The sequence below is a fragment of the Platichthys flesus genome, chromosome 8 (genome assembly GCF_949316205.1).
Source record: "Platichthys flesus chromosome 8, fPlaFle2.1, whole genome shotgun sequence".
NCBI classification, from domain to species: Eukaryota; Metazoa; Chordata; class Actinopteri; order Pleuronectiformes; family Pleuronectidae; genus Platichthys; species Platichthys flesus.
The window spans coordinates 18,098,957-18,110,622 of record NC_084952.1 but is presented as its reverse complement, the minus strand read 5'-3'; the positions used below and the strand labels follow the sequence as shown (position 1 = coordinate 18,110,622).

Below are 11,666 nucleotides of genomic sequence, written 5' to 3'. Positions count from 1 at the left end.
GAAGAAAACTACTCAAGTCCAGTTCATCAAATTTATTCACTCTTGATGATACAAAAGATGTTATGGTGTAATGGTAAAATAATTTCACAACACACTCATTAAACGAAGGCCCCTCACCACAGTTTATCATGTATATTTAAGAGTAGAGTTGATGGATTTGCTAATCTGCCCTGAAATGTCCAAACAGTGCAGCAAGCATATAAAGGTCTAGAAGGTAAAGTACACCAAACTAAATCAATGAGCGAGTTCATAAGTGTATGAAACTGAAATGAAATTGACACAATATCTGAAGTTTAGATCGATTGTGATAAATGTCAAAAAGGAAAAATAAAAACCAAGAATTAGTACATAAAGCATTAAGTACTCAAAAGGCACTTCTGGCAAGAGTGAGTGTTATCATATGGGAAATATATTTAAGTGTGTATTTACAGACATTAGTTTTCATGATTAAAAATCAACAACTACTATATATTATATCACCTCAATATTAACAGCTATGTACCACTTCAGATTGTCTAGAACATTTCCTTGTTCTCTCATTCTCATATTCATACAGACGACATTTGTCTTCAAATATATAAACAGGCTATCTACATTTAATTTTAAAATACAATATTATAAAGAGGGGGAAAGCAGCATTGAAGTCAGCAAGCGTTCTTTTTTTTATTCCCTTAAGAGATGTAGGTCTTGAGCTTCTGTGTGATGGCACCACAGCAGATTGGGCACTTGATGAGTGACTTTGAACACTCGGTGCAGCTGACCAGGTGACCGCATGGGATGAAGACAATAGAAATGTCTCGGTCCATACATATTTTACACTGTTTTTCCCTCTGCAGCTTCATCAGCTTCTCCAGTGGGTTTTCATCTGAAAGAAAGACAGACGGGGAAATATAAGAAAGATCCAACCCTGGTTGATCATATATTACAATCTCTGCTGCTCAGGCTTTGCTTTGTGTAGTCAACCATAGTATTTGTTAATGCCACGAATACGCCTCATGATACAGGAGGTACACTACCTTGCTTCTCTGTCTCTGGAGTATCATTCTCGAGTGAATTGTTGAGGCAATCCTCCAGCAGTGCCTCCAAGCTGGAGTAGCCTGAGCCTGTGCGGCTGATCTTCTCCAAGATGGTCTTTTCCACCTCACAGGGATTTAAACCCATCTCTACGGCCTTCTGAGCCACGGCCGACCGCAGTGCCTCTGAACACAAACATGAATCATCGGTGGTCAAAGCTCCACATTTTATTTTATCTAGTTATATTAATTCAGTTTGATACATATTAAGTCATACTTTTCTTCAAGCACAAGTTCTGTTTTGTACAGATTCTGTAAAACAAAATACAATAAATATTTACCATTTGTATTTCCAGAAAATCCATTCTGATGACTTGAAGTCTGGAAACAAACATGATCAGTTATTGTGAGTACAATTTAAGAAGAATAAAAGGCGGTGAGGCCACTTATTGATCACGATATTTCACAGACAACATCAACACTGTCACTGTGCAGGGATTTCAGGTTTATTAAGCTGGATGGGAAATGATAAGGTGATCATGTGAATATATTTATCAGATTGTAACGCACATACACACGCGAACACACACAGGTTACTGACTGTTTATTTTTGCTTAATCTAAACTTTGGATTTGGAACAAGCTAGCACCACTGTGAGGCTAAACCCTATTCGGATTAAGTAAACACATTTTTGATCATATGGAGAATGAGAAAATCTGACTATTTAGCATAGTCAACAACAACGTTTTTTTAAAAAAAGCTTACAGCTCCATTTCGTCGTGGGTGTCGCAGCTGGATGCTGTTGACAAATTCTGGTCCCTTTTCTGCCAATAGGAAGCTGCATCTGTTCAAATAAAACATGTCATTGTATTAAACCAAGAGTTTATACCTTGGGATACAAAACTTCTTGACCCAATTGGATATGTTGAAATAAGTGAACCTCAGCGTTGCACTTACCCAGGGTAGTGTTTTGCATGCTCTTCCCAAGGGTCCTCCTCCGGCTGCCAGGCCTTCAAGCCTCCACCACAGCGGAAACACAGCACCCTGTCTCCTGTCTCTGTAAGCACAGACATAATGTAGATAGCTTGCTTAGCTATGATCAACTACCAAAGAAAATGCTATCACTCATAGTTTTCAGATGTTGCTTCATCTTTCTTTAGTCCCAATATTCCCCTTTACTCAGACATTTGGCTCTACCTGTGCTGTAGAAGCCAGCTCTGGCGAGTCTGTCGTGATCGATCGTGTGCTGGACACCTGCAAAACTACTAAGCCTCTCCTCAAAACTGCCCATAGGGATGCGAGCGTGTTGAGGTTGTGTACTGCCCCACTCCTCCTCTATACCCCCCTGGAATGGGATGTTGCCCACATCGTGGCCAAGGATGAAGTAGCAGCAGGGATAATGTTTGGTATGCTCTCCCCAGGCAGTGTCCTCTGGTTCCCAGCCACCCAGCATGCCACCGCAGCAGAAACACTGCACCCGGTCACCCTCCCCCAGGTAGTAGAGGCCGGCTTGGGCCAGATCCTGGGGTCGCATTGGTGCGACAGAGGGCCAACGAGAGAAGGTCTGAAGCCGGGCCTCCTCGCTCCTCATGTGAGGAGCCATAGGGTAGGTGGACTCATCAACCACTGATCCTGTTCTCAAACGATACTCCAGGTCTTCTGTCTCAGCATTGCAGATGGAACCGGGGTTCATACTGGAGCGGTGGGAGCAGCTGAGAAATGTGCAGGATGGGGAGACCTGTAACAGGAGGATTGTAGAATTTTAGCTTGAAAGAAAATCAAAAGTCAATCACATTTGTTTTGTCACTGCTATCATGATTACCTCTTTATGTCTCTCTACAGGTCTGTCTCCACTGTGCCAGTTTTCCACAGTCTGTTGACAGCTGAAACAGCGGACCCGGTCGGCCTGGCCGGTGAAGTAGAAGCCAGCCTGGGCCAGCCTCTCTGCTGGTACCTGCTGGGCCAGGCTGGAGCCACGGAACGAGTCGAGACGACTGTTCAACATGGAGAAATCAGCGATGTGATCTGACTCCAAATTACTATCTTGACTCAGATCACACATGACAGAAGCTGCTGAGTAGGATCAGTTGGACAGAATATCTGCAGATAAAACAGAGAGACAAAAGAGGTTGCAGATGTAGAAGTTAAGCAATGTCTGAAAAGGGTCAAGTCATATCTGAAATGGCCCATTGTGCTTTTCTTATCTGCATTATAAAAGTAATCAAAATCGCTAATGATCTACAAAACACGATCTGTGGAGGGTCACTGTGCCTTTAAGAGAAGCCGCCAGACACGATCACATGGAGGCTCTGGATATTCCATGTGAGGGAAGGGCACCATAGAGGCTTGGTTAGGTACACACAGAGTACAACACAAGGTGTGTATACTGTGGCAATCCAACCACATCAGAAAGTGACAGTTCTGCATTCATTCATAATCAGATGGAACTGAGACAATACTTAGGGAATGCAATTTAAAAACGTCACCTAAAGGGATGTGTGTAGTAATACTTCATGGTTAAGCATGACACTCTTCCTTTTGGACATATTTTCCAAAAGGGTGGAACCGGATCTGTACTGCCGTCACACACCGTAATGATTTCTATATTAACTGAAGGGCATTAAGTCCATTCTCAACCCAGGAAGGATACAGTTTATACTTTAGACTTTAGTGGACGTATGTTTATTTCCCCCAGAAACATTGTATGGAGGGATACATGTAAACTAAACCTTACATCAACATCAATACCGTGTTATAACATCTTTAAACACAGGACGTGTCTTGTAACCACATGGTGCAACTATTCATTGATCCGTCATCTGATTAGCAGTCATTCCAGGTCAGAGTATCTTCTGGTATCTACTGGTGTCAACACTTCATTGACTGGGCAGCTTGTGATCTTTAAACTATGTTAAACACGTCGATGTGTTTTCCCAAAACGAGCATATAACACATGTTATAATATAATTATATAATGACAGCAAATCAAACATAACAAAAAAATAAAAAATATCAACTTTAAAAACAGCAATGTTAGATCAGGTATTTGTTAAAGGTGTTTGCATTTGATATCTCAACTGCTTAGCATTAAGTTAGAGTTGCCTGCAATGAAATCCATCTAAACTAAACGTTACACTAATGTGAACTATTGTATCAACAGAAAACACGTCACGCAGCTTTGCGTTCTACCAGCAGCGATCTGTGGGTAAACACGAGCGAACCATTGACAGCTGACACTGAATCAGCTCAGTGACGTACTTTCAGTTTTCTATAACAAGTGAGTGCAGTGTGAGCTCGTGAGGTTAGAGCCCCTCATCTGCACTGGGATCAGCCCTCTGCAACTGTACTAACGATACGTTAGAGAGCGAACAACTCATCCGACGCTAGCGACAGACTCTAGCTAGCTACGTTAGCTTAGCTATTCCACATAAAATCCAAAAGTTACTCCAGCGAGCAGTAAAAGCCAAACTTGAGTTAAATCGTGGTCATACTTTACAGGCAGCTCTTCGGTGTCTGGTGTCCGTCAGTCCCGGAGTGATCACCGCCCACAGGAGAGAGTGAGGATCGAGATAAGTGTTTATATTATATGACCTAGCGTCCAGGAAGTGGAAGCAGCGCAGTGAGGAACTGAGCATGTTCGCGTGCGCGGCCCAGCTGACCGCCATTGTGACGTCACTTAAAGTAGAGCCTTCCGCCAGCTCGGTGGATAAAGCCATGGGTAAAATCACGTCTTCCCCTTATATTAGTTTTATTCTTCATTAACATATGCTGATGTCTTACCTGCATTATATTACAACTATACATTAATACATACAATATGTACTGTACTGTTGTACTTTACGTGTAGAACTTAGTTTTTTGACTTGAGTAGTTTTCATTTATTCTTTTTAAACTTTATACTTCATTATACTCCAATACCATACAAGGTATATTGCATTTTCTTTAATTCCCTCTAATATAAATTAACTAATAATATATATGACTCCATCTCATATAAATAATAAAAATGCTGCTAAGACAATAATTGATAAGCAATACATTTTCAGTAGTATAATATATATCATACACTGTGGTATTTACACTTCAAATTTAAACTAGGGCTGAGAGCACCACTGTGCGGGCCCGAGCACTTGCGATCTCGGGACCTGATGCGGCTACAGGGGAAGGCGAACACTTTAAAGTGCTTTCAAAATATTATCGATTACTGTTTTTACAATTGTGCCGTAATTTACTAAATAAGGTTTAAGATTCAAAAATTATGATTGTTGAGCTAGCCAGAAAATAAGCCAATAGCTAACAGCTAGTTAGTATTGTACATATTTTTTCTATTTCACTAGAAATGAATTAGAGTAAAATAAGACAGATGCATCAGATTCGTAAAGGCAGCTTCACACAGCTTCGTTCCATATTGAATACATACTGTTTGAGATATTTTAAAACAAATACTGAATGATGCAAGTCATTCACTTTCAAAGCTTTAGAAAATAAGAAACTTATCCGGGTCACAAACAAGCTGAAATGATCCACCCAGGCTATACTTAAAAATAACACTTCAAAGGATTCCTTTTTGTCAGTTTGCCTTATGTCGAAGGGACAGTTATCATATATTCCTTTGATGTGTTCAGGGGTCTTCAACGTTTTTCAGACCAAGGACCCCAAACTGATGGTGAGATAGAGCAGGGTACGATATATGTTGTAGAAAATAGTTTTTTTATATTAAACTGGGCCTGGTGCCATTTATGAACATAGCTACCCTGTTATTTTGCATTCAATACTAAGCTATGCGAATAATACACAGGTTCATAAATTCATGTTTTTATTATTGTGTGTGTGTGGGGGGGGGGGGGGACTGGTTATAAAAAAAAAGCCTTCGATTTCCATACAATTTTCACCGAGTGGTCTATATTTAATGGAGTGGACCGTAATGTGAGATTAGTGGGCGTAGGTAACCCCCTCGTGACGGGCGCAGGAAGTGACGTCTTTATCCTTCCCTTCCCACGATGCGCTAATACCCGCGACAGAGAGCCTTTTCGCCCGGTCCCTGCTCCTCCCCCATAGACTCAATGTGAGTCTATGTGAATTTTCCCTTTTTTTAAACTGGAACCAGGCACATCAACCATTGCCTAGTTTTAGAATCTACCCCAGGTTCATAAAGTTAGTTCATAAGAACTAAGAAATAATAATCCCACTCTTACAGTCAACAGAATCAGTGATGGGTGTGGTTAGGTGTGGTGTGGATCTAACTTTGTCTATATGTAAACATACCTAAGAGTGATCTCACAGGGTACTACGGCACACCTGCATGTTGCTGTGCAGAATGTTCTCATCAAGGTTTCATAGGATATTCTACGTAAAGTATTGCACTAGAATTTGTGTACTTTGTGAAGCGGCCTGGAGCTCTTTGGAAAACCTTCTCCTCAGAATGACAGCTATCCACTAGCATGGCCGTATTGGTCAGCCGAGCCTGAGTGCCATTGGCAAGCAACAGGCATGAAAATGAGTGATTGACTGGGTGATGGCTGGCTTGCTGTGATACCGGACATTCAGCAGTTGTTAAATCACACTTTCAAATTAACACCCAGGGCTACAGTTCTGGTTCCAGAGTCCCCACTTTAGCTTTCACTCATGAGCTGTGCTATCAGTAGCTTTACATATTTTCATCACCCATTTCAGTGTAGCTCTCCCTTAATGGCTACTCTTAGGTAGAGATTTTTACAACAAACTACCTTAAAAAAGATGAGTGTAAATAGGAGCTATTAATAAAATTAAACAATTCAACTAACAAGGATCCACTGTGGCCACACAGTGCCATTTACTGGAGCCACTGATTTCATGTCTAACAAATAAATACATCTCAAAAAATTTGTTAAGAGGCTGAACATTTTCTTTTATTATGTCATTTTAACAACGATTCAATCTTCATAGAAAACAGGTGTCAGTGTTAGACAGCGCTTAGTGCAGGAGAGGGTCTGCACAGCTTCAAACCAACGTTTGAAGCTGTTCAGTTCAGTCCAACTTTCCTCTCTGATGCCGTCTCATCTCTCACCTGTTACACATCTGAATGTGTCACACCAGGCTGCTCACGGGGGACTGACTGAGATTAGAATACTTTATATTTAACATGGAAATGGTGGGGATTCAAGCTGCAATATTTGACTTGTTGATCAGTAAACACATCATCCCTCCACGATCCGACGAAGTATATTAGCCAGACCCCCCTTTGCCATCTGGAGTGGGGTCTTCTCCTCTTTGTTCTCGATGTAGATGCTGGCTCCGTGCTCCACCAGTAGCTTGGCTGCTTCCACTCGCTCCTCATCACATGCCAGGTGGCTGGTAGAAAAAAAAATGTATACAAAATTGTAAATGCAAGAATACTTTTTTTTTTTTTTAATTTTCATTTATAAAAGCAGCACATACTTAGTTCCTTGTGCCAGAAAAATACTTATTCCCACTTACAGTGGTGTGTTGCCCTGTGAGTCCTGGATGTTAGTTGAGGCACTCTGCTTGAGGAGCAGCTGGATGAGGCGGGAGTTTCCCTTGGAGGACGCTCGGTGGAGGGGAGTAGACTGATACTTGTCGGTGACATTGGGGTCGGCTCCCTTTTCCAATAACAGTGAGGCAATCTATAAAGAGGGAAATTCTTGCTACTCATAAGTCATTGGCAAGTATCCAACTTTCAACTTCAGATTTTTTTTTTCCATTTACATGAAAAACCCATTTCCAGATCCTGCCAGTTTTAGGGGAAGCCACGGTTCATACCTCAAAGTTTTAACCCAGTTTAGGATGTAAGAGTGAAACTAGGAACAGAGTATCTTATGGGAATGGTAAAACTGTGGGTGAAACCATGTCTATTTAATCCCAAAATGAAATATGTTTCTTAAATGTGTAGAAAATGGAGTAAAGTTATTAAATCCAACAAACACATTAACAATTCAGAAGTCTAATTTTATTGTGACTTCCTGTAGTAATCTATTAGTCGTTTTCTGTGGCCTGATTCTATATTACTAATTGTATCCAGTGCATTATTATAATTATTGCAGTTAGGATGCATTATTAATCTGTATTTGCTTTAATGTCTTCTATAAAGAGGAATTTATGTAATATGTGGCCAGACAGAGACTAATCAAACTTCATATTTAAAGAACCATTGCCTAAAGAAAAGTAATTATAACCTAATAGCATTGTGCTACCTCTAGATTAATATTGATACATGTAAATATATATATATAACGAAAATTACTCAGCACTATGCCGATGGAGGTGTGGGTCACTTCAAGTGGACTTTTAAGGCTTAAACTTAGTAGAAATTACCTTTTGTGAAATCTATTATGAATGTTGGGGCTTGCAAACACTTGGATGACATCACACAAGCAGTATAGAGGAATTTCCTGTGACCTAACCCTTTAAGGTGGGGATTAACATTTCAGTTTTATCATTTTAAGTCTATCCCACTTTAATTGTTAAGCCATGATCATGATGATGTAGGATATTATTTAATTTTAAACAAATAATAAGGGATAGCATCTAATAAAAACAAAACAAGAGAATCAGTGGGTATTTCCTGATAAAGAAGCATCTGTTTAGCACTCACTTTGCCATAACTATGCTACTATAGAATAGTGCAAATGATTAGATTTATTACTGTTCTATAATAAAAAATATTTACTACAGTGTCAAAGTGATAATTTTAACTAGATGACATAATATAAGTTTTTTTTTTAAATGGTTAACACAACCATTATATAAGTTTCCTAGAGGCCAAGGTGATGTCATTAAGTGTCTTTGTTTTATCAGATCAACAGTCAAAGATTTTTTTGTTGGGAAAGGCAACAGATTTAGTTTTTCCTATTTGAGAGGATTGAACAACAGAATGTTAAGACTACTAACTTAAATACTTATTCTATACTACAATAATACTACATTCATATAGAAACATATAGGAAATATGAAAGACTAAAATATGATGGAGGATACATTACAAACATTCAACTTTACAAGTATGGAGTGCAGTCAAGTGGCATCACGAGGCTCAAACCATCAGCCAATATTACTGCGACATGTGAGCCTTACCTCATATCGGTCTTTAGAGGCAGCATAGTGCAGCGGGGTGCATCCATTTTGATTAACTGAATTCAGCTGAGCTCCTTTAGAAATCAGAGATTTCACTATGTCTTCTCTGCCTGCAGATGCCGCAATGTGAAGAGGGGTCCATGAAGCCTGGGGAGTAAAACATCACGTATTTTATGAATTTGCCGTCACCTATACCTTTTGGGTTTCATCACAAGTCTACAGAGAGCTCCTTGGAATTCCCTGGCTTGACGTGCAGAGTGAATTGTGTGACATTGTATATGTAGGTGTGTCTTTCTTAACTATATCGGACCAATTAAATTGACCAGGGTTGTAATCCTTTCAAGTCAGAGACACATCAGGTAGAATAGAAACGGAGAGTTAGACACATGACTGGAAGATTTGGATACATTTCTGATAATATTTTCATGAATTTTCTGTTGACAGATGAGAAAATAGATAGTTTTGCAAGAAAGGAAGGGGTCTGTATAAGTTTAAAAGGCTCAGGAGTTAGAGCTGGTCATCTTCTAAATAGAAAATTGTTTTTTCTAACCAGTTGCCCCCATTCCGCATGCTGTCGTGTTTTTGGGAAAGATCCTGAACCCTGTACTGACAATGTCTGATTGTGAGGTGTGGTAGAGAAAGTACTTCACAAAAACGCACTGTATGAATGTGTGGATCGGTTGATGGCAAAACTATCCTGTAAAGTGCTACATGTGGTCATCAACACTAGAAAAGCCCCATTTAAATACAGACCATTTATCATGTAACTCTTTTGCATGCACACAACATCAATATAACTTATGTTATAGTAGACTACATAGTACATGCTTCATATTGATATTGTCAGTAAAGTTGACTCTTTACGCCACAATCTCAGTTATTATTGTAATTCTACATTAAATTATAGCGTGCATAATTTGTATTGAAGGGATAGTTCACCCAAAAAGGAAATTCACTCATTACCTACTCACCACTATGCCAATGGGGACCCAAACACTTCACCCACCCCACCATCGGCATACTGGGAGGTAGATATTGAGTGAATTTTCATTTTGTGTGTGAACTATCCCTTTAAGTGTGATGTGTCCACCTCCATAAAGACCAACATTACTGCTGCATCTTCCTCTTTGTTTAACACGGATAAACAGCAGAAAATTGTAACATGATAAAATGTGTCTACATCATCCTGCAGATTGACTTCCACTCCCAGGTCGAGCAGGAACTCCACGATGTCGCTGTGTCCGGCAGAACAGGCCCAGTGGAGCGCGGTCCTCTGGTCCTGGAGAAGAACACACACGGTTCACATCATGGTGTGTGTCGTCATCTGTGTTGTTAACAGCAGCAGGTGATGTGCGTTCTTACCTGGTCCGTTTTACAGGCGAGCGTCTTATCCGACAGGATGCTCTGCTTTAACTTGTCAAACTGTCCCGTGTAGGCGAAGTGACACACCTCCACGTTTGATACGGTACCCGCCATTCTTAGATCAACTTAAAAACAAGGAGGAGGAACCGTGCCAGCGCCTCTTCTCTAGTTTCTCATTTGAACTGGAACAGGAATGACTCAGGAAATTATTAAGTCTACTTCCGGGTTTTTCCTCTTCAAGTTAAAACACCGTATTTCTTGCATCTTTGGATCAAGAAGACTGGAGTGCCCTCTGCTGTTTATTATTTAATGTTCTTGTCAATTTGTATTTTCTAAACTTTATATCTATGGCACCTTTCAAAACACAATGATAAGGTAACTAACAAGTTAAAAATGAAAAATTGAAGGCAAACATTAGGTAATAGTTCCTTTTTTTGTGATGGCTATCACCTGCACCAGTGGAAGAAGTTAAGAAAAAGTTCTAGATGTAAAAGAAGTTACTTGTGTGGCAATGTAAAGTTAAAATAAAGGTAATGGAATATAAAATTAAAGCCCTCACAAATCCAATTCATTTGCCTGAAAAAAAATAAAAATATAACTAGAACAGCAGAGCAGCACTGAACCGGCCTGAGCGCAAGCATTTTTAAGCATTGCATGCGTTTTGCTCTCTGCAGCAAGGATAAATTCACTTCCTGCGTCCGTCACGTGATTTTGATTCTTGCCTGCTAATTGGTCATTGTGGGTCAACGCTATCAATTGAAGATCACACTGTGAAAATCTTATGTAAATTGAATGATAGTTGTAAAACAAAGCTTATTTCCGGTTGCCAGACTAATAGATCTGTTCAAGTAGGGGCTATGATGTAGCATGAGCAATGTTGTGTCAATTGGACAATATTACAACAACTTCATTTTCACAGTGATCAGTAGGTGGCGCTATGACCCTGAGGAAATATTGACAATTAGAGCTGTTCAGGCTTGGACTCTGATCAGGTGATAGAAGTTTAGTGGTGATAGGACAATGCACAGTGGAGTTATGACAACATTGTCTCTTTTGGCGAAGGATGAACCTTCGCTGCACCTCAATGTTTACACGGTTTGAGGAAATGTCCCACTTCTGAGAGAGAGAAAGAGAGAGAGAGATACATCAAAGTTTCCTTTGACCAATGACCACTGACATTTTCACTGCAGGAGTGGAGTTGTTTGTTGACGGCTCAGCATC

General features: G+C 40.0%; 2 protein-coding genes across 2 annotated transcripts; both read right to left on the bottom strand.

The window, feature by feature from the left end:
* Positions 1–17: 17 nt before the first annotated feature.
* On the bottom strand, positions 18–4,664 carry xiap (X-linked inhibitor of apoptosis). The gene is made up of 8 exons (XM_062393966.1): positions 4,505–4,664; positions 2,836–3,113; positions 2,211–2,751; positions 1,971–2,070; positions 1,779–1,857; positions 1,355–1,394; positions 1,017–1,199; positions 18–865 (listed from the first exon to the last, which is right to left on the bottom strand). The coding sequence occupies exons 2-8, from the start codon at positions 3,073–3,075 to the stop codon at positions 672–674; spliced, it is 1,377 nt and encodes a 458-aa protein (XP_062249950.1). The 5' UTR covers positions 3,076–3,113; positions 4,505–4,664; the 3' UTR covers positions 18–671.
* Positions 4,665–6,874: 2,210 nt separating this feature from the next.
* On the bottom strand, positions 6,875–10,647 carry psmd10 (proteasome 26S subunit, non-ATPase 10). Its single transcript, XM_062394200.1, has 5 exons — positions 10,446–10,647; positions 10,264–10,362; positions 9,084–9,230; positions 7,470–7,636; positions 6,875–7,343 (listed from the first exon to the last, which is right to left on the bottom strand). Exons 1-5 carry the CDS (start codon positions 10,557–10,559, stop codon positions 7,190–7,192), a joined length of 681 nt encoding a protein of 226 aa, XP_062250184.1. The 5' UTR covers positions 10,560–10,647; the 3' UTR covers positions 6,875–7,189.
* Between the last annotated feature and the right edge of the window lie 1,019 nt (positions 10,648–11,666).

Bases quoted from the DNA above. Each gene is read 5' to 3' on its own strand.
- psmd10 (XM_062394200.1), bottom strand. From the start codon at position 10,559: ATGGCGGGTACCGTATCAAACGTGGAGGTGTGTCACTTCGCCTACACG. The intron at 10,363-10,445 runs GTAAGAACGCAC...GTTCTTCTCCAG, and splicing joins TCGCCTGTAAAACGGACCAG to GACCAGAGGACCGCGCTCCA. The intron at 7,637-9,083 runs GTAAGGCTCACA...CCCTCTTTATAG, and splicing joins CCTCTAAAGACCGATATGAG to ATTGCCTCACTGTTATTGGA.
- xiap (XM_062393966.1), bottom strand. From the start codon at position 3,075: ATGTGTGATCTGAGTCAAGATAGTAATTTGGAGTCAGATCACATCGCT. The intron at 1,858-1,970 runs GTAAGTGCAACG...TTATTTGAACAG, and splicing joins CATGCAAAACACTACCCTGG to ATGCAGCTTCCTATTGGCAG. The intron at 1,200-1,354 runs GTAAATATTTAT...GTTTGTGTTCAG, and splicing joins ATTTTCTGGAAATACAAATG to AGGCACTGCGGTCGGCCGTG.